The sequence below is a fragment of the Gastrolobium bilobum genome, unplaced genomic scaffold (genome assembly GCF_033153095.1).
Source record: "Gastrolobium bilobum isolate Gb01-03AN ecotype WA unplaced genomic scaffold, APGP_CSIRO_Gbil_v1 utg98795, whole genome shotgun sequence".
Taxonomy (NCBI): domain Eukaryota; kingdom Viridiplantae; phylum Streptophyta; class Magnoliopsida; order Fabales; family Fabaceae; genus Gastrolobium; species Gastrolobium bilobum.
The window spans coordinates 31,428-55,199 of record NW_026900128.1 but is presented as its reverse complement, the minus strand read 5'-3'; the positions used below and the strand labels follow the sequence as shown (position 1 = coordinate 55,199).

The 23,772-nt window shown below is 32.1% G+C and overlaps 1 protein-coding gene across 1 annotated transcript; it reads right to left on the bottom strand.

Annotated features, from left to right (window-relative positions):
• Positions 1-14,149: 14,149 nt before the first annotated feature.
• Positions 14,150-19,063, bottom strand: LOC133295426 (zinc finger BED domain-containing protein RICESLEEPER 2-like). The gene is made up of 6 exons (XM_061494262.1): positions 18,942-19,063; positions 17,922-17,989; positions 16,469-16,625; positions 14,769-16,380; positions 14,323-14,647; positions 14,150-14,226 (listed from the first exon to the last, which is right to left on the bottom strand). Exons 1-6 carry the CDS (start codon positions 19,061-19,063, stop codon positions 14,150-14,152), a joined length of 2,361 nt encoding a protein of 786 aa, XP_061350246.1.
• Between the last annotated feature and the right edge of the window lie 4,709 nt (positions 19,064-23,772).

Below are 23,772 nucleotides of genomic sequence, written 5' to 3'. Positions count from 1 at the left end.
AAAAAGTCAGAGGATAGCTCATGAGATGGAGTAAGAGGTGTAGAGGCCTTATAGGAAATTGAACTTTGTCTCATACTCTTTTAATAGACAATGCCATGTAATGTCATATAAGGTCAAAAACCAATTGTTCTATGTTAAACAACCTGAGCTTCCATTGCTTTTGCTTTTTTATTTTGTATTGAGATCTGAATCCTGATCACTCTGGTTTATTCTATGTGTTGTACAGCTAATCTTCATCTACGGTAAAGTAAATAACTTTGAAAAATTATAATATTCGAAATTATCACCGCTTCGTAACCACTTTTTCCTCTGAAATATACTATTTTATTGAAAACAAAGAATTGTACAGTTAAATATTAGAGATTTATTAAAAGGTAAAATATTTTAAATTTATTAATTGACATCATCTCATTGTCGTTTTTTCAAAAATTATATTTATATTGAAATTAGCAGTCATATATTAATACAAGCTATGAATTATGATAATTAAATAAATAATAAACACAAATATTAAGATAGAATTATACTCTAATCATGATAAAACTTAAATTATTACTTAAAAATATTAATACTATATTGATTGTCTTTTATGATGTATAAGTGAAACATTCTAGTTAAAATATAATAAGTTAAAATTTATTTTACTTTAAATATAAAAGTTAATTTACAAACTAATTAAAATCACATATATTTTCAATGAATTTAAAATATGAGAATGATTTTATACATGTGAAAAAAGAAAGCAACATTGTTAAAAATATAAATATATTTATGTTATCAAAAAATATATATATATATTCATAAAGGTCTACCTTAACAACCAACCTCATTGAGACAATGTTAAGTTTTTCTTATCTCCCAAATTGGGGTTTCTTGGTAGCCTCCCTCTATCACCCTTATAACTAAGTTTTTGCATTTTGTAATACTAGTGCATTATTCGTGCGATGCACGAGAGAAAAAAATCAAATTTTTTGTTTTTGAATTTTTTAATACTAGTGCATTATCCGTGCGATGCACGAGAGAAAAAGATCAAATTTTTTGCCGGCGATCGTCGTTGGTTAATCTCTAAAAGAAAGAATGTGTCACTATATTCTTATATATATATATATATATATATATATATATATATATATATATTAGTGTATTATTCATGCGATGTAAGAAAAAAAATCGGTTTATTTGTCTCGTAAAATTAATGCAAATCATAAAAATATATCGCTGCATTTTATGCAATTAAGATAATGAATGATATGTACCAAATTAAAAAAAAAAAGATAATAAATGATCTTTTGAATTATCACATTTCTTTTTTGGTAAACTGAATTACCACATTTAATTTTAACTATAAAGTGTTTGTTAGAATATTAAACGTACTAACTTAAATATTTAACCAACTCTACATGTACAAAATATTGGAGTTAGGTACTTATAGTGTTAGATAGACAGTAACGGCCCTCCGACCGAGCTTATTTTGTCATCTCTAACTGTCAACATTTTATATCAATATGGTTTGTTAGACAACAAATATAAGAAAAAAAAACATGTTGGTGGGCTAACCACGATTCGAACCCATTTTATCACCTTTAATTGTCAGCATTTTATATCAACATGTAATAAATGAAGAGTTGTCTCTAAATCGACTTTTCTGACGTGTGTGTATTTGTGACATATATATTAGATGAAGAGTTGATAAATATTTGAGTTATTACATTTAATATTCTAACAAACACTTAGCCACACAAAGACGGAGTTGTTAGACAGTAAATATAAGAAGAAGAAAAATGTGTTGGCCGGCAGGGTGGGTCGGCCCTCTAGGCCAAAACCAATTTGTTATCTCTAACTATCAACAGTTTATGTTAGCATGTAAAGTTTTTATATTTAAAAATAATAAGCTATACCTGATTTATATTTTAAAGTCACATAAAATTTTAAAAAAATAAATATAATTATAAGTGTAATTTTACTTTGATTTTAAGTATATATATTCAATTATTTTGTTTTACTTTTTAAAGAATTGGCCGATATTACTCCACAATTCGATATCATGGCTAATTTTTTTGATTGTAAATGTAACAACAACCCCAATTAAAATAAATAAGTAAAACTCCTTCCATTTGTTTATCTCATAAAAGTTAACGCAAATCGTAAAAGTATATCATTGTATTTTAACTTGTCTTGTAGTCATTCAAAAATTATGTAGTTTGACTCGGCTTCTTTCAGTATTTATCAGAGATGGACTTTCATTTATCACAATCTGATTGTTCATTTTGCTTTGATGCTTGTTTATGAAATATTTACAACACTAATCCAATGATCTTAGCCACACAAAGGCAAGTTTGTTGTACAGTAAATATATATATATATATATATATATATAAATATGAGAAAAATATTTCTACAGTTACTGCAGATAAATTATCTGTATTTACTCCTAAAACGACGTCATTTTGGGATTGAAATATTAAAAATTATAATTATAAAGACTATAATAACCTGAAATAAATTAAAATTACAAAAACACTATGATTTTCGCCAAAAACGACGTCGTATTGGGCTTACTGCAGTTAACTTATTTGAAGTAACTGTAAAAAAAATGAACCATATATATATATATATATATATATATATAAGTGTTGTCGGGTAGGGCAGGTCGAGCCCATTTTGCCACCTCTAGCCGCCAGCACTTAATATCTGCATGTAATAGGTTTTTATATTTATCTATAAAAAAAAAGGTTCTTATAATCGCGTCTATATTACTGTCTATCTATGTTTTTTATAGTTGCCTCTAAATCAATTCTTTGAGATGTGTGTCTTTTTTACATATATATTAGATGAAGAGTTGAAAAATATTTAAGTTATAATGTTTAATATTCTAACAAACACTTCATAGTTGGCAGGCTAAATAACATTAAAATAATAATATATTGCAATATATTGAATTGTCATTCCTTTTAATTGAGTAATTAATAAGAATAAATAATTATTTTTTTTCTAGGATTTATGACCTTAGTATTTGGAACTTTACAAATTAGTATTTATAAAATTGAAATCAGATTTAGGAATTTAATTATAAAAGATAAAAAATGAAATTTTAATTTAATTATAAAAATGTGTTGGCGGGTTAACTCACCCGTTCGACGGGCTGACCCTTTAAACGTGTTGAAATTTTCTCTATTTGTATTATTTTTTAAAGTTAAATTTCTAATTTCTTTTATTTATAGTATGAATATGTCATTTCTTAATTTTTTGCATTTAAATTTCAAATTTAAACTATTTTTTTTATCAAATATACATATATTTTTATAATTTAAAAAAAAATTCATTTAATCTCGAATTTTTTTATTAAATTTAAATGTATTATATACATATTTTTTCCACTATAGAAATATTAAATACTAAACTCTTTTCCTACCTATCAAGTTGAAATTCAAATTTAAAAAGTTTGGACTTTAAATATTAAATATTTTTCCACCCAATAGACATAATAAAAAAACATTATTAACAGGCTTAATGGCAAACATCTTTTTACGATGCAGGAGTTCGATGGTCACTGGTCATTGAATGGTCATTTAATTTTATAGTGATTAAATTTTTATAATTTATTTTTTACAAAATGATAGATGTCATTTTTTTATTTAAATTAAAAATTTGAATTCTTTTGTATTGATTATACATATTTTTTGTAAAATTAGTTTTTATCTCTTAATTTATAATTTTTATATTGTTATACACATATATTTAAAAAATTTATGTTAAATACTTTAAAAAAAAAATACTTGTACGATTTTTTTTTTCTCTTTTTGAATTATTTTTTTAAGTTCAAATTTTTAATTTTATTTTCTTTTAAAGTCTAAATAAGTTATTCTTATCTTTTTGCAGTCAAAATTTTAAATTTAAATTCTTTTTTATCAACTCTACATATATTTTTATAAATTTAAATATTTCTTCATTTAATCTATAATTTTGTATTACATTTAAAATTATTATTATTATTATTATTATATATATATATATAGAGAGAGAGAGGGGTTATAGTTATTACCTCTCTTATTTACTACCTCTTACTACAAAATTTTAACCGTTGATTTCCGTCAATCTTACTGTTATAATTTATTATAAATTAATAATTAATTAATAAGTATGACCCAATAAATTACAACCATTATATTAACGGAAATCAACGGCCACACACACACACACATATTTGCCACTAAAGAAACACTAAATGCTGAACTCTTTTCTTACCTATCAAGTTCAAAATTCAAATTTAAATAGTTTGAATTTTAAATTTAAATATTTTTCACCTAATAGACATAATAATAAACACTATTAATAGACTTAACAATTTTTCATGCAGAAAATAGTGAAAAACATTAAAATAATTTGTAAACTTCTTTAATTGCTAACATCTTTTTACGATGCAAGAGTTGGATGGTCACTGAAGAATCATTAAATTCTATAGTGATTAAATTTTTAAAATTTGTTTTTTACTGAATAATAGATAGCTCTTTTATTTAAATTTAAATTTTAAACTTTTTGGTACTTTTTTATACATAATTCTTTTGTATTAATTATACTTATTTTTTGAAAAATTAATTTTTGCCTTTTAATTTATAATTTTTTTATGAGTTATACATATATATTTAAAATTTTTATTTTAAAAATTATAAAAAATACTTGTACGAATTTTTATTCTCTTTTTGTGTTATATTTTTAAGTTAAAATTTTCATTTATTTTCTTTTAAAGTATAAATATGTAATTCTAATTTTTTTTGTTAAATTTCAAACTTAAATTATTGTTTTATCAATTCTACATATATTTTTATAATTTAAATATTTCTCTATTTAATTTATAATTTTTTATAAAATTTAAATATATTATATATATAGGTAAAATCATTTCTGCAGCCGCTTTACGTACAGCTACGACAGGTGTATGGTTATGATTCCCCACATTTATTGTTTTCATCTTTTGTATGGTTATGATTTCCTGCATTTAATGCTTTCAAGTATATATATGACAAGTATTTGATTACTACACGTACAGCAGCTGCAGAAATGTAAACCTCATATATATATATATATATATATATATATATATATATATATATATATATATATATTTTCCTTCCGTAGAAACATTAAATACTGAACTCTTTTCCTACCTATCATGTTAAAATTCAAATTTAAAAAATTTTATTTTTAAATATTAAATATTTTCCCACTCAATAGACATAATAATAAACATTATTAACACACTTAACAATTTTCCATACAAAAAGTAGTGGTATACATTAAAATAGTTTGTAAAAAATTTAATGGCAAACATCTTTTTATGATGCAGGAATTGGATGGTCACTGGTCAATGAATGACCATTCAATTTTTAGTCATTAAATTTTTACAATTTCTTTTTTACAGAATGATAGATGTCATTTTTTTTATTTAAATTAAAAATTTGAATTCTTTTGTATTGATTATACATATTTTTTGCAAAATTAATTTTTTCCTTTTAATTTATTATTTTATATTGATTATACACATATATTTAAAACGTTTATGTTAAATATTTTTTTAGAAAAATATTTGTATGAAATTATTTTTTCTCTTTTCTTATTTTTTTTAAGTTTAAATTTTTAGTTTATTTTCTTTTAAAGTCTAAATAAGTCATTGTTATTTTTTTTGCATTTAAAATATTTTTTATTTTTTTATACATAAATATTTTTTATTAATTATACTTATTTTTTGAAAAATTAATTTTTTATCTTTTAATTTATAATTTTATATTGGTTATACATATATATTTAAATTGTTTATACTAAAAAAATTAAAAAATATACTTGTACGAAATATTTTTCTGCTTTTGTAATATTTTTTTAAGTTAAATTTTAATTTATTTTCTTTTAAAGTATAAATATGCCATTTCTTATTTTTTTTGCATTCAAACTTCAAATTTAAATTATTTTTTATTAACACTACATATATTTTTATAAATTTAAATATTTTTCATTTAATCTATAATTTTGTATTATATTTAAATTTATTATATATGTATTTTTTGCCACTATTAAAACATTAAATGCTGAACTCTTTTCCTATCCATCAAGTATTCAAATTTAAATAGCTTGAATTTTCACACATAATAGACATAATAATAAACAATATTAATAGACTTAATAATTTTTGATGCAGAAAGTAGTCAAAAATATTAAAATAGTCTATAAAATACTTAATGACTAACATCTTTTTATGATGCAAGAGTTTTGGATGGTCACTAAATAATCATTTATTTTTAAATTTAATTTTTACTGAATAATAGATATCATGTTCCTATTTAAATTTAAAATTTAGATTTTTTTGTGTTTTTTTATACATAATTCTTTTGTATTAATTATGTATATCTTTTGAAAAATTATTTTTTGTCTTTTAATTTATAATTTTTTATTCGTTATGGATATAATTTTAAAATGTTTATGTTTAAAATTTTTAAAAGAAAATGCTTGTAGGAATTTTTTTTTCTCTTTTTGTATTATATTTTTAAGTTAATATTTTAATTTATTTTCTTTTTAAGTATAAATATGTAATTTCTTATTTTTTTGCTGTTAAATTTCCAATTTAAATTGTTTTTTTTTATCAATTCTACATATATTTTTGTAATTTTAAATATTTTTTGACTTAATCTATAATTTTATATTATATTTAAATTTATTATATATATACATATTTTTTCCTTATGCAGAAATGTTAAATGCTCAACTCTTTTCCTACCTATCAAGTTCAAAATTAAAATTTAAAAAATTTGAGTTTAAAATATTAAATATTTTCCTACCCAATAGAGATAATAATAAACATTAATAATAGGCTTAAAAAATTTTCGTGCAAAAAGTAGCGGAAAACATTAAAATAGTCTGTAAAATACTTAATGACAAACATCTTTTTCGATGTAGGAATTGGATAGTCACTAGACACTAAACGATCATTCATTTTTATAAATTTTTATAATTTTTTTTACAGAATGAGAGATGTCATTATTTTATTTAAATCAAAAATTTGAATTCTTTTGTAGTAATTATACATTTTTTGAAAATTTAATTTTTATCTTTTAATTTATAATGTTTATATTGGTTATACATATATATTTAAAATATTTATGTTAAAATAAAAATATTTGTACGAAATTTTTTTAACTTTTTGTATTATTTTTTTAAGTTAAATTTTTAATTTATTTTCTTTTATAGTATAAATATGTCATTTCTTATTTTTTTGCATTTAAATTTCAAATTTAAATTATTTTTTTATCAACTATACATATATTTTTATATTTTTTTTTACTATATAATTTTATAAGAAATTTAAATATTATATATATATATATATATATATATATATATATTTAATGTTTTTAAAGGGAATGTAGATAAGTTATCTACATTCGCTCCCAAAACGATGTCGTTTTGAGATAAAAAATTAAAAATTTATAATGAAAACGATTATTATAACCTTGAAATAAATTATAATTATAAAAATACCTTGATTTCTCTCCTCAAAATGACGTCGTTTTGGGCTCAATGTAGATAAGTTATCTACATTGACTGTAGAAGCGAACCCCATATATATATATATATATATATATATATATATATATATATATATATATATATCCCACTGCAGAAACATTAAATGTTCAACTCTTTTCCCACCTAAAGTTTAAAATTCAAATTTAAAAAGTTTGAATTTTAAATATTACATATTTTCCCACACAATAAACACAATTATAAAAATTATTAATAGGCTTAATAATTATTCATGCAGAAAGTAGTGAGAAATATTAAAATAGTATTTAAAATACTTAATTCCAAACATCTTTTACGATGGAGGAGATGGATGGTAACTGGTCATTAAATAATTATTCATTTTTATAGTGATTAAATTTTTATAATTTTCTTTTACACGATGGTAGATGTCATTTGTAACACCCCGTTCGCGACCGGTCATGTTATCATTGTTTATGATATTAAGCGTTGTTACAATCACAACAGTTAATTTAAAATACAGTAAAACTTTTTCTTTTTAATACCATTTTCAGAATCTTTACGTTTATAAAACGTCCGTATTTAACATTTTTAAAAAATGTGATCGTAACTCAAAACTATTACAGAATCATAAATACTATTGCTTAACACCATATAAAGTCTATAAAAGAACTGCTAAGTGGTTCCTATAAACCAACAAAACAAAAAACACCATTTGATGTTTTACAGACTTAAGATACACTCAGTTTTTCCAAAACTGCAGCTGGACTACTTGTCCATAAATTTCCATCTTTTGGTATGTTATTCTACACTTTTTTACCTTTCCAACAAGGTATCACACGTCCCATTTCTAGTTCTACGACTCCGGATACGCTCGTCGTAAGTTATTTCCTTAAAAATGTCAAAACTACATTTTCAATACTCAAACATACTTCACTGCTTTTTAAACTGCAGATGTTTCACACATCTATTTTCTCTCAAATTTTAATGTGTTCTCGAAGACACCTCAAGCTTCAGCTTCATATATTATAAGCTTAATTTGGGTAAGAAATGAGAGATATGAATTTTTCAAAAACGAACATCAATGTTGTAAAATATAGCGCGAATTGAACAACCCTCATTCAAATGAAAACTGGGTAATTTCTACATCTTCAAATGACCCCAAATTTTATGACAATATAGGGGACATCTTAAGCTTCAAAATAAGGTATGGTACGTCTTAATTGGACCATTGTAGAGAGAGTTATGGTCTCTCAAAGTTAGAGTAAAATCTCACTGTTTTTCTAGAAATTTCGACAGAGTCTCCTTTATTTTTACAATGTTTTTTCACTTTATACAAGTGTGTTATATTACTCAAAAAAGGTACTTAATTGACCAAAATGGTGACATCCAAAGGGTCAACAAACCTTGGTGCACTTACAACCCACAATATCCATCAACTCACATTATGTCTCTTTATCTTTCATTATAATTTAACAACGTCAATAACTACAATAGACCTAAAGCCCTTCCATCACATACATCAATACTTACATATACAAAGTTCTTCAATGGTACAATTACATTTAGATCAACTATCAAATTTAAATATTACATCATTAACATAATAATCAAATGACTTAGACACAAAAGCATGAACAATTTTAACATGTCCACAACATCTCATACAAGACGAATGTCCATGTACTAAGTCAATGATACAAAATGAACAACTACCAAGTGCATCAAAATGATATCTTAAAATGCCAAGTAAATCTCATGCACTCCTTTGTACATGTCAAGCTACTCCATATGATCGTATCCACACTAAGTGGGCTTCTTGCCCAAAGCCTCTCCAGCAGCACTAGTGGTATTTGAAATAATGCCCCATAACGAGGGGTGAGATTTGACAATCTCAGTAAAACACGGGTCCTGGAGGGTCACTCCATCCAATGGCTCACTCAATGTGCATGAAATGATAAACATATGAATAGTATAACATACACAATTCCAACAATAACTGGGCAAACATCCAAGGACTACTACTCAAGGATCCCAATTACGATTACCATTGGGAAAACATCCAAGAGCTATTGTTCAAGGATCCCGGCACTGGGAAAACATCCAAGAATATCCCAACAAGGATATTATGTAAGGATCCCATCATATAACTTTTGATACATTCCTAGAGCAACTTTAAGGCACCGCGCCAACCGAAACTCCCTAACTAGAGTCCTATCCGGTGGAAGTCCATATAAATTTATCTACTGGCCAGAGATACTAGTATATAAAAACATATACCAGACAAGAATACAGGTAAAAATGCATGATCATACTCTATCACACATTATCAAAGATCACAAATTCAACCATTCCCAAAAGACATAGCAGAGTACACAAAGGGAAAAACCCCAGAACACACCGAAATTTACCTGTAAAAAGTTCCACAACCAAGTTCACAACCAACAGAGAGAAGCTTCCAAAGCTTAATCCTCCAAGATTGGATCAAAGAGAGTCAACCTACAATGATCATACCACAATATGATCAATCACATGCTTAAGAATACACAAGCAAACATAAACAACAACTCTCAGAAAAACCCTAGCTCACGGCTATTAAATCCCAAAGTATTACCAATTGTGCTTTAATTTCAACAAACCAATTACATCACTTGAATAACCTTATCAACCAAATCACTAATACATTTACACATCTTCCATCAAGCCATAACACAATTTACATCATTTTTCCTTAATTTTCTCAACATGGCCGAATTGTAGATCAATGGAGTCAAGGTAATTTTCAACAATTCGCAAGCTTAAAACTCTTACAAAACTCCATAATTTATGATCCAAACCACCACCAATCAATTACATCATCCATCAAAGACTTCCTTCACAAATCATCATTCTTTCTTCCTTGAAAATTTGTCTAAGTGTTGAAACCAAAATCACTTAAATTTTTATTGCATTTCTACCGATTATTTATCCATACGAACAATAAATTCCAAAGGAACATGCCCATAAAACCTCTCTAACCATGGTCACCAACATACACATCATATTATAACCAAAATTTCGATCCATACAAAATACTCAGTGAAATTGAGAAATCTTCCCACCAATAGGTTCCTAGGCTTCAAGAGATCAATATACAAGCTTCCAAGCAACAAAAACCGCCAACAATGGCTACACTAACACCAAGAAATCTCCACCTTCAAGATCTTGGATCTCCTCACACACTCACTTTTTCAAGAAATTCTTTTAGGATTTTTGATCACCAAGAGATTCCGTGTATTTTTCATGTTGTAACTTTCTTATTTCGGTGTCAAAATAAAAACCTAAGCTCACCAACCATGGAGGTTTCGGTCATGCATGCTAAAGGAGGAAGAAGATGAGCCAAAATGACTAATTACAAGGGTATTCAAAGCTTAGCCACTTTATTTGACACTTTACAAAAAGTTATAAAAATATCTAAATTCAATTACTTAATTAATCTTCTTGAAATCTTAATTAATTTCAAGACTAAGGTATTTTCATAAATTCAAGATGCACAATTATATTTTAATAATGTCACAATACAGTGTTAAAAAGATCAGGGCAATTTTTGAATAATTCCATTTTTACCTCTATTCACAAACTCACTGTATTTTTCAAAAATATCAAAATTCACCAAATAATTCAAATAATAATTTCTCTTGGTTCTAAACACTTCTTTCAACATATATCCATTCCCAGAATATTTTTACAATTTTTGAGTCCCTCTCTAAAATTATACTGCAGTATTTCATCCCTTAAAAATCACTATTTATCAATTATCCAGAAAAGTGTTTGCCCACTTCCAAATTTCATTCTAAATCCAAAACCAACATTATTTTCTCCAAATAATGTCTAATTATATCATTTCATAATTTTAGGGTTCAGAAATTGTCAAATTACCATTTTGCCCTTCAAGCGTATATTTACCTGTAATTCAGGATTTTCACTAATTAAGCCCTCTAATCCATAATTCAATCATAATAATGAAATTTTTAATTATATGGGGTGTCATATCATTTTTTTTATTTGAATTAATTTTTTTGTATTTTTTTATACATAATTCTTTTGTATTAATTATACGTATTTTTTGAAAAATTAATTTTTTATCTTTTAATTTATAATTTTTATATTGGTTACATATGGAGGGTTCACTAAACAACATCAATCGCTCATTCCTCTCACTTATTGGTATGTATTCTTCATTTTTTTTTTTAAATTTTCTTTGTTTTTTTTCCTGATTTATGAACCCTAGTTTGGTTCGATTGGCTCACTCCCATTCTTTGAATCTTCGGTTTGATGGCTCTTTAGTTTAGATTTAGGGTTATGTATGTAGTTTAGGGTTTAGGTTTTATAGATAATTTTTTTTGTCGAATTTTTCGGTTTTGATTTTTGTATTATTATTTTTTATTATGTTTGTTGATAAATTATCATGTGTTATTGTGGGTTTCCTTTGTTATTATGGCTTCCCACGGACGATCTTCAAGGAACACCGATGGCGAAAGATGGACCAAGCAACTCTAGGATTGTCCTTCTTCTTTGAGGCCACATTTGGCTATTTGCTTGATGATGACCCCTCGTAGCATGCTAGATTTATGCGTGATCTTGTTAGCAGACCCATTTGTCAGCCGAAGTCATTGGATGCGATATTCTTTACGTTGAAGGGATTTGACATAGTGGCATTGTTGGAGGGGTCACATCTGAGAATGCTGACTGAGATGTTGTGCCCATATTCAGAGGTTATGGTGAGGGCCTTCTACCATAACCTCAACTATACACAGGGTGAGCTGAGGTCCCTTGTTTGCGGTGTGGACATAGTCATGACGGCTCCGATATGGATGGAGTTATTAGGGTATAACTTTGATGGTCAATTGGTCATCTTACAGTGGAGTATGATGGGGATAGCAATGCCTTCATTCTTGGATTTGTGTGGGGTCATGGCACTTTTGGAACCTCTAGACATGAGCCTTGGTGTTTGCTTTTCTGGTTGGCCAGTAGTATTTAGTCCAGAGTACTTTCCTGGCTAGCGACTTGCCACCCATGTGGTGTCCATTGATCCCCTCATGGATCTCAGCTAGGACATATTCGGCCTCCTCCGAATATAGACACTTCAGCATCGGTGAGTATCATGGGGAGTTTCTCACTAGCTTCTTAGCATCCATGGGTTTTCCTATTAATTTCCCTTTCTCTAGTTAGGTCATTATGGATTTCCTCTAGTTTTATGTCGTGGTGATGGCTAGGATGCAACTCAACTCAGGGATGTTTTATTGCACCATTGTCCTATGGTTGCTTAGGATCTTAATGTTTGCCAATTTTAATAGTATGTCTACCTTGGAATTCTCGTTCATGAGATATACCAGATGCTAGCCTCATCAATTTCTGCGAGGAGCTCCTTGACCAAGGCTAGATACTTCGCCATGAGGCTTGATATTTTCCTTCTACCTATGAGGTAACAAGCTGAGAGTCGCTTCATACCTTGACTCAGGTTGCCCGTTCTCTTTGGCATGGCAAAGTCTTGTGATGACAGCCTCATACTTTGTCTGGTTGTTTAAGGTCAGGAACCTGAGATTGAAGGAGTGCTCGATACTGAACCCCTCTGGGGTCTCGATTATAATTCCTACACTACTAACTTACTTTTTGAGAATCCATTGATGTATATGGTCCATGACAGGATTTTCTCAACCAGTTGGATGCTCGAGTTGGGCGTCATTTCTGCTAGGAAATCAGCTAGTTCCTGGGAGTTAATGGTGTGTAGTGCTTCGTAGGAGATGTCATATTCAAATAGTTTGACTGCCCACATGATCATTTCACCTACCAAGTCGGGCTTGTGAAGGATATGCCTTTATGGTATATTTGTCCTTACTAGTATGGAATTACATTGGAAGTAGGGGCGCAAGCGCCGTGATATGACGAGTAGGACGAAGGCTACCTTTTCAAGCTTCTGGTACCTTAACTCAAGGAGCTAGAGTGAGCGACTGACGAAGTACACTAATTGATGTTTACTTATACCCTCCCTTACCAGTGCTGCACTTAGGGTTGGCAAAACGGGCCAACCCGGCTCGACCCGGCCCAACCCGCATTCAACCCTAAAAAAATGGGTCGAGTCGGGTTGGCTCGAAAAAAAAAACGAGCCAGAAAACCCAACCCGGCTCGACCCGAGCCGGGTTAGGGTGGCTCGCGGGTTGGCTCGATAATCAGCTCGCGGGTTGGCTCGGAAAAAAGCTCACGGGTTGGCTCAAAAAAAGCTCACGAGTTAGCTCGAAATGGTGCCAGTGAGTTGGCTCGCGGGTTGGTTAGCTCGAAATATTGGCTCGCGGGTTGGCTCGCGGGTTGACTCGCGAGTTGGCTCAAAAATTTTAATTTTTGTGGTTTGTTCTCCTGTATATAATTATCAAATTATCAACACTGCCAAAACTATTGATTGCCTAATGGATAATGGTGTAAATACAGTAACTAATAAAACATAACCAATAAATTAAGAAATCCCAACATAGCAGTAGACAAACACATTACAAAATAAAAATTGTCCTATGAGTTCCCATGACCAATACAGTACAATAACAAAATATAAACATCCAAAAGTACACCATCATCATTAGATCATCTAAAAAGTTTCATGACCATTAGATCCCCGCGAAGAAGCTAATATATGGGAAATACCATCCTCATCATCATCATCATCTACAAAACACAAACCATAAAATGTAAATAATCAATTAAGGTTACAATGACAAATGAAAAATGAAATTTTAATTGCAGAGAGAATAAATAAATTACCATTGGCAACAAAACCAGCCAACCAATTGCGGGTACATATCAAAGCTTCAACATTCTTTGACAACAACTTATTTCTATATTTGTTAAGCACACGTGATCCAATGCTAAAAGCAGATTCAGATGCCACAGTGGTAATAGGAATGCTTAACAAGTCACGAGCCATTAATGATAGACTCGGAAAACGACAACTATTATCTTTCCACCATTGCAATGCATCTAAACTATTCCAGCTGTGAATAACCATTACAGGCGGCTCCTCTAAATAAACATCAAGTTCAGATTTTCCAGCATTTATTGCTTGGTGTTGAGTGTGCAAGGTCAATTCCTATCATATTTGAGAAGTGCAAAAACATAATAATTTAAGTAAGTAAGTACATGCATAAATAAAGGCGTGAAAATGAATATGATATAACATAATTAAAGCTTTTTGCTAAACATGAACTTACATCCAATATCTCATCATCCCATCCTCTCGATTCCATTGACCCTTGACTTGAAGAGTGGGTGTTATCTTGACTTTGATCAATGGTAGTTGATGAATTAATTTTTACATAATTCTCAAAGAGCTTATACACGTTTGCCTTTATATTTTCCATCTTGTCATCATGTGTGTAAGCATCAATCTTTCTATGACAAAAAGATAATATAGTAAACTTAATGCGAGGATCAAGAACAGCTCCTAGTGAAAGCACATCACTATAATCTTCCCAATATTTTTGAAACTTATCCATCATCTTATTAGCCATGCTACTTACAACCACATCTTCATCATTACTCATACGAATGAGAACCCGCTGAATTTTCCAAACTTGTAGAAAATACAAGTTAGAAGTAGGATAAGAAATGCCAGACATCAAATTAGTGATCTCACAAAATGGATGCAAGAACCGACAAAGAATTTCCAACCTATTCCACTCTTCTTCTGAAGGATAATACTTGTAATTTCTATCACTCAATTGGAGAATTGCTAACTCACGCCTGAATTTGAGAGCACGATTAAGCATTTCATAAGTGGAATTCCATCTAGTGGGTACATCTGCTATCAATGCAGTTACAGTTTTCTCACCACCAACTTGTTCAATGCACTCCTTAAATTTGATCATTCTTGATTCTGTGCCTTTTATATATTTAACACTCTCTCTAATCCGAGTCAAGGCATCATTTGCAACTTTTACTCCATCTTGAACAATCAAATTCAATATGTGTGCAGAACAACGCACATGAAAAAATTTCCCATCACATAACAACAATTTTTGCATATTCAATTGGCTTCTCAAACCACCAACCATAGAATCATTTGCAGATGCATTGTCCAAAGTAATGGTAAAAATCTTCTTCTCTATGCCCCATTCCTTCAACAAACCAAGTATTTTATGAGTCAATTCAAATCCAGTATGAGGAGGAGGCATATGACGGAAGGCAATAATTTTACTATTCAGCTTCCAATTGACATCAATGAAATGGGCAGTTAAGCAAACATAACCCTCAGTATTACAAGATGTCCACAAATCTGAAGTTAAGCATATCCTACTTTGAATGCTACCAAACATCTTTTTCAGCTTCAGCTTGTCTCTCATGTGCAAATTTAAAACATCTTGTTTAAGAGTATATCTAGAAATGCCAGTCCAATCTGGATTCAAGTAATTATGGAAACGCCTGAACTTTCTATACTCAGCAAAGTTAAAAGGTTGGTCATGTTCAATAACAGCTTCAGCATACATCTCACGTGCTACCTTCATATCTATTTTTATAGCCTTCATTTTACCTTGCATGTCCAATATGACTTGACCAATATCTTCATGTTTAATTTGTGTGCATTTATCAATGTGACGGTTTAAAGTAGACGTACCACAAGTCTTACTGTCAATCTTGTACTCTGTCTTGCAACCATTGCATCTTGCCTTTTCATTCCTTTTTTCTCCTATTATTGTGAAATGTTTCCAGCAACGAGCTTGCCTTTTCCTAGCCTTTTTAAAAGCAGGTCCTTCTTCAACTTCTTCCAATTCATCACTTTCTGCATCAACATCATTGCCTTCTTCAAGCATCGCCAAGCTTTCCCTACATCAAAGTTAAATATAAAATTACTATAGCGTGGAAAAGATAATTTAAACTAAAACAGATTTTAAAAAAATTGAAGAATATTAACCTATTTGAATCAGCCATTTCAGAGACTTGAAGTCGAAGATAAGTAAAGGGAAGGATCAATAATGATCTGTCTTCCTCTTTGGTTCCTGACCATATAAACAACTCATCAGCATTGATACAATCCAAGTAGTAGAGAGGGATTTCGGTCACAACAATACCTAATTACAGATCATACAACAGTTAGATTATAGCTAACAACCATATGACAACCATAAGTATCAAGTGACAAAGTCACAACTATAATATCTAAAATCTTGTCTGAATTAAAGTTCTTCCATATAGACTTTTAAAGCATCAGGTTTGAGCACTTAATGGTATGCAGGGTTGGTGTATAATTGGTCGGCAATTCAAAATATATTTAGTAGTCTAAGCATTTATTTATGAACCAACAAAACGGGTTATGCAGACTGCAGAGCATAATGCATCACAGATCACTAGTACACGATCAATTTAGCCTTTCTTATGCACAAAATTAATTTCTAGGACAGTAGCTACAACATACACAATGGAGAAATGGAATGACATGTCTTAAAACAGAAAATGAATTACTAGGACAGTTGCAACACCATATAAATTAGAGCACTGATAGGTTTATTCCATAATTAAAACAGTAAGGATTTGGGCAAAAAGGATAGCCATAAAACCAAACTTGATAGCTCTTGATTTGACACCAAAATTTATAAATCAAAGCTCTCAGAATCTCTTTGTAGTTATTATAGCTTTTTCAGACAAGTAGAAAATATTTTCCTTAAAATATAAACATGACCAGTCAATCATAAAAATCAAAGAAAACATCTAACACAATAAAACTTCATTAATTGCAGTATTACTACAGGATTCTATTTAACATTGCTAAGGGTTATATTTCTTTTGATGACATTTGGAAGGTACGCCAAAGCAAGTATGCTATGCAATCAATATGCTAGATAATGACAAAAAATAAGGCTTTATTATGCAATCACAGGCTTTATTATGCAATCAATATGCAATCAATATTCTATTTAACCATAGGTTGAGACAAAGACAAGTCAATGGGATTATAGAAATTGCCATTAGAAGGCTTTCTTTTTCTTTATCTTCTTTATTATTCTGTTAGAGCATAGCTAAGCCTGAATATGTTTGGGAAGAAACTTGGTTACTGCCTACTGGTGAGAGCAGATTTATTATATTTTCAAAAGAGAAGGCTTCAGAATCGTAAAAAAAATTAATTATTAAGTTAAAAAAATAAAAAATCAAAACAACATCTTACTGATTGCATAATCCATCCCCCTCGGCCCCTCCCTTTCTTCCACGTAAAGGAATTAGAATATCATCAAAATCGTAAAACATTCAACAAAAGACCCTAAAATACAGAAAAGCATACATCTTGATCTGAGATCTCTGATTTTATCACCCCCAAAAGAAAAAAAAAAGGAAGATTTGAAGGTTAAGACTAAGAAGAAAAAAGAGAATACCTGAGTGAAAACACAGAGGTGGCTGTCGGTGGAGAGGAAGAGCACGGTGGCTGACTGGCTGCCAAGATCTGGAATAAAAATGGAAAAAAAAATTAATAAAATGCAAGATCAGTGAAACAAGAAGAAAGGGGGAAAAAAAACCTTCAAGTTGCGGAAGAGAGGATGTCGTCGCCCGCCGTCGGTGTGGGTGGGGTGGGGTGGGGGACCTGGGTGGGGTGGGGTGACTGCTGCTGGTAGTGACTAGGGAGCGGTGAGTGAGAGTGAGAGTGTCTGATGATGAGTGTGACTCGTGCGTGTGACTCATGCGTGTGACTGTTTTTTATTGTATTTTATTAAAAAAAAAATAGTAACCCGCGAGCTGGCTCGTTCAACCCGCGAGCTGGCTCGTTTGAGCTCGGGTTGGCTCGGGTCGAGCTAAATCGAGCTGACAGCTCATTTTTGCTAACCCAACCCGGCTCGTTTTGTGCGGGTTACGAGCCACCCCGACGGGCTGGCTCATTTTTGCCACCCCTAGCTGCACTGACGACCTCTTCTGCCACTGCTAGGTATAAGACCAGTTGTTCCCCCAGGCTAGGCTTCGACAAGACGGATAGTGTGGCAAGACAAGTTTTGATATTTGTGAAAGTAGCCTCGCACTCTGAGGTCCACTCATATTCTTACTCTTTCTTGAATATTCGGAAGAAGAAAAAACATTTCTCGGTCGACTTAGGGAGGACTCTGGTCAGGGCAGCTAGTTGACCTATTAGATATTGGATCTTCTTTTTGTTTATGGGGCTGGGCATGTCTAAGATTGCCTTGCACTTTTCTATTGACCTTGATTCTTCTATGTGTGAGCATGAATCCCAGAAACTTTCTAGCTGAGACGCAAAAGGTGCACTTATAGGGATTCAGGCATATGTTGTGAGCATAAACACTGAGAAGACTTAGTTGAAATCGAAGTTCAAGTCTCTAGGTTCCTTTATTTTAACTATCATGTAGTTAATATATACTTCAATGAATTTGATAATATGATCTCCAAACACGCTGCTCATCATGCACTGGTAGGTGGCTCTAGCTTTCTTGTGGCCAAAGGGTATCTCTGTGTAGCAATAGTTGGCCTTCTCAGTGATGAAGGCGATTTTCTCTTCGTCGTTTGGGTGCATGGCGATATAGTTGTATCCTAAGTAGGCATTGGTGAAGGATAAGAGGCAAAATCCTAAGGAGTTATCTATAAGTTGATCCATGTTTAGCAGTGGATATGAATTTTTTGGGCAGGCCTTGTTGGGGTCGATGTAGTTGAAGAACATGCGCAACGTCCCATTGGAATTTTTTTTTACTAAAATGAATTGGACAAGAAGGTAGTGTATTGTACTTCTTTATGGTATCACACAACTTGCAACATTCATCTGTAGTGTAACTGAAATCATCGTGAAAAGCACAACATTTACCTCGACTGTAGAAAGGTCGTGGTCGCTTGACGCAGTGGAGTTCAGTTTGGGCAACATCTCTCCAAATTTATTTTCTCAGCACGTTGAGGGGAGTGTAATTGTCGTACTTCCCCTTTGCGGGCTTGATAACCACGTCTTTAGGCCTGACTTCTAGCACTCTACATCCATGATGTGGTCCGTGTCTCTAGGGGGTGGGGCTGGGTTGTAGTCGATCTCATCGCGAGCTCACTTGATATCTTCTATGTTGACTTACTTGGAGGCCCTATCCTTGAATTCCCTCAGGTCAGCCATCGGGGACTTATAGAGCGATCTGCAGAAGGGTCTTTTGCAAAGTCTAGCGATGACTAGGTGAAGGTGTATCATTTGGTCTAGGTTGTGGACTTTATTTGCTTCCACATTGAACAGGTCTAGGTACTCTTGCTATAGCTCATCCTCATGTTGTCTGACATAAGAGAGGGTGTAGGATGACTTTGACAATACATGACTAATGGCGAATTTCGTCTATGTAAGAACCCGCACCGTTAATTAAGGAAATTAATTAATTAATTATGTGAAATTAGGAAATAATTCCATAATTGACCTTAATAATTATGAGAAAGCTTGAATAATTATAGAAAGTAATTAATAATGCTGAAAGTCATTTTTCTGACGAAAAGTGCAGTTACCGGTTCTGCTCCTCGGTATAAATGCGTACTGATGAAGTATCCCAGAAAATTATAATAAGTGTGGGAATATTCCTAGAATAATATCTAGGACTAGTAAAACAAGTTTCAAGTCAAAATAATAAGAACTGGTGCCAGAACTTATACTGGCTATGTAAAAGCGCATACGGGAAATGTGCTGCAAAAAATAAAATAAAAATATGAAAAATCTTAGAAAAATGAGTAGATTCAGAATCTCAAGTTTGGGATTAAAATGTTAAGCGTAGCTATTAGTGCTAATACAATGTGGCTAAGCTTAATGTAACTATAAATAGAAAGTGGCATAAAGACATAGGTTGATTCCTTATGTCTTCTACGTGAGTGGCTCGTCAGCAGCTGGTGTCTCCCTTCTCCTTCACTGTTTCATTGCCATTTCTTCACAAAATCCCTCAAGATACCACTTTTATGAGAGATTATTCACCTCTAACCTTGTGAACCCTTGGTAGTTAGTGTTGTGAAGGAGTGTGTTGATTCATTGCGAGTTCTAGCTTCTGAGTTATGTTGTTTGGGGGCTGAGTTCATGAGCTACCATGTGGAGGCCAGGCTCATGTCTTTTGTGGTGCCAAGAAGTGATCTTTTGGCTTAAAGGGCCAAGCTTGGTGGTCAAATTTGTGTATTTTCTAAGTCAGTGTTGTGGTGCTGTGTAGAGGACCCCTTGTGTGTCTCATTTTCAGAGTTTTGAGCACTTGAGGTATACCATGATCACCTCTTTGTCATTTTCTTGATTGAAGCTTGTTTAATCCTTTTAAAAAGTGAATCTTGGATCATTTGAGTTAAGGACTGTGTTTCTGAGTCTTAAACATGTTAAGGAACATCTGTTTAAGGAGTCATTGGACTCCAAATCGAGTATGGACCCTTAAATATGGACTTATGCAGAAGAATGCTCGAGTTTCTACATTCTGTCAGATAAGTATTCGAATACTTTTCGTGTAGTATTCAAATACTTATCCCTTGGTAGTCGAATACTCCTTGCAGGAGTATTGGGATACTTTTCTGGGAAGAAAAGTATTCGGATACCTTTGAGTAAGTATTCGAATACTGGGTAGTATTCGAATACTGTGGTATTTGTATTCGGATACCTGGTGGTATTCGGATACTGGGTGTAAAGTATTCGGATACCTTGTGGTATTCGAATACTTGAGTGAAAATAGTCGAATACTTTCAGGAGACAGGGAGTATTCAAATACTCATCGAGGAGTATTCGAATACCTCCTGCAGAAGTTGTATGCAATGACTTAAAATGAGTTGGAAAGCCTTAATCACGTATGGAATCTTGACAATGATTATTGATGATTAATTATTGTATAAACAGATTGTGATTGTGCTGTTTGTGGGCATTGAGCTAGTGTGAGCTTGGCTTGGATAGTTAGCTTGCAAGGTAAGCTTTCGTGTCATCGGTTTAGCCATTGTTGGTTCCACCATACCGCATAGGGGGATGGTTTATATGCATGATGTGTTTCCATGTATTGATTTATTAAAATGCTTTTGAGCTGTTAAGTGCAAATGCCTTATGATATGTATGTGGTGTTTCGCCTAGACGGGATGGCGATCCTGTGGGCAGGTACGGCATGGGCGTGTACTATTGTGGGTTGTAGATGTACATACATCCTGCATTTCTCTGGCCAGCAGAATAGTTGACACACATGACATGATTATATTCTTCATTGCACTGATCTTGGAACTTATATTATATTACTGCTTTTGAACTTATATTGCACATGTAAGTGAGCTTGGGGTGGAGAATTCCTTGAGGACCCCTTTCCTTACTGAGATTTCTGTTTAGAGATCTCACCCCACGTTTGGCGCACATATTTCAGGTTCAGGTAACTCGGGGGTTAAGACCTCGGGCGGCAGGAGGCCAGAGCTGAGTTAGAAATCTGTTGTTATAATGATGTGTTGGATGCTGATATGTCATTTATCTGTTATCATGTTGTTTGATTTGTGACTCTGATGGGCTATATAGCCTTATTTGGTGAGCATGGGGTTGTACATGCCACATTGATTGACTATGTCTTATTTCAGATTCGAGTTGTATTAATGTATCAGGATTATGGTCTGGACTGCATGTTGTAGTTCCGTGACTTAGATACTCGCCTATTTATATTATGAGGTTATTCAGTGTAGATAGCTGTTCATTTGCAATTACATACATGTAATGTTTTGAAATATGATTTAATAATCAACTTGGTTAATGATAATGACGTCATAATTGGAAGTAAAAAGTTATTCCACATTTTTAATTAAGCGTGGCTTAATACGATGACATGTTAACAAACCAGGTATACACGAGGTGTTACAGTCTAGAACGGTTAGGCCAAGTCCCTCAAGGAGTTGATGGAGCGTGGTGGGAGGAAGTTGAACCGATATCGGGCCAGCCCTTGAAAAGTCGAAGTAAAACACCTTGGAAATGAAGGGTTCTTGTGCTCTATCTAGGAACATGCTCATCTTGAAGATGTCTAGATGTTCCTAGGAGTCTTGAGTGTCATTGTACTAGGGGAGGACATATTGCTGCTAGCCGTTAGGCAGGAGTGCATTCATGACTCGGTTTGTGAAAGATCCTTCCTCATCAAGGTCGTTGTTTTGTTGGTGGTGGATGGTGTTGCCGGCTTAGAGATGGGATAGAGGGCGGTCTTGTGTGGGGGCAGGTTGGTTCTCTCCCTGTTATTGTTGGGTAGCTTGCCGGTTGGCTTGTTATTGGCTGGGTTGAGGGTGGCATATTTTCTCCTTGTTGTTCCCTTATTCTCCTCTCCATGTCGTCAAGGCCTTGCAGGATTTTGGCCACATTGGCCTTCATGGGGTCTCCCCTTTGGCTCGCGACTGGCGGATTTGGTAGAGTCTAAGGGATAGAAACAGAGATCACCTCATTCTCTTGGTGGTTGCCAATCGATGGGTCTACGCATTGTTGCTACGTCCCCCGTTGCAGCTATGGTTACTGCAACTGCTGGTTCTGCAAGGCGCTGTGTGTGTTGACCATGTTGGGATGAGGATCAAAGTTTATCACTCCCCACAGATGGTGCCAATATTTGATCTTAGTGGATCAATGATTTATGTTGGATCTTGGGCTGTCGATGTGATCATAACAGCACTAATGCACTGGATCCCATCAGAATCCGCGGTTGAGCGTGCTTGGGCAAGAGTAGTACTAGGATAGGTGCCCTCCTGGAAAGTCCTAGTGTAGTGTCTCTCCAAATGATAGATCTAATAATTCTGGATCGTGTATAGGATTATAAAATACCAAACAACAATAGAATCAAAAGTGTAAATGTGCATACCTTGTTATGTCATCACATAACCAGAGGAAAGAAGGAAACTTAATGTTATGGTCTTCCTCTCAATCACATATGTTCTTGGCAGCCTTTGCGATGAGAGTGCAGACGGCAGACATACTCCAACTCTATGCTGAATAGGCTAGAGATGGGACCTAGCCAGATTCTCATAAAAGAGTTTATGTCCATTGGGTCCATCCATCACGAAAACTAGGGTCACACTAAAACTTACAATACTGCCCAATTAAGCCCAATACCAACAGATGTCATAAGCTCAACTCAACATAATCACAATGAGTTAATCAAAATATTAGAATTGGAATATCCATTAACCAGATTAATTTTAAAACACAAAACTAATTAATTAATATTGCTCACATAATTTTTTTTTCTAACATCATGCACCTGTGTCCCTTCCATATGAGTAGTTGCGGACCCAACAAATATTATTTAGAGA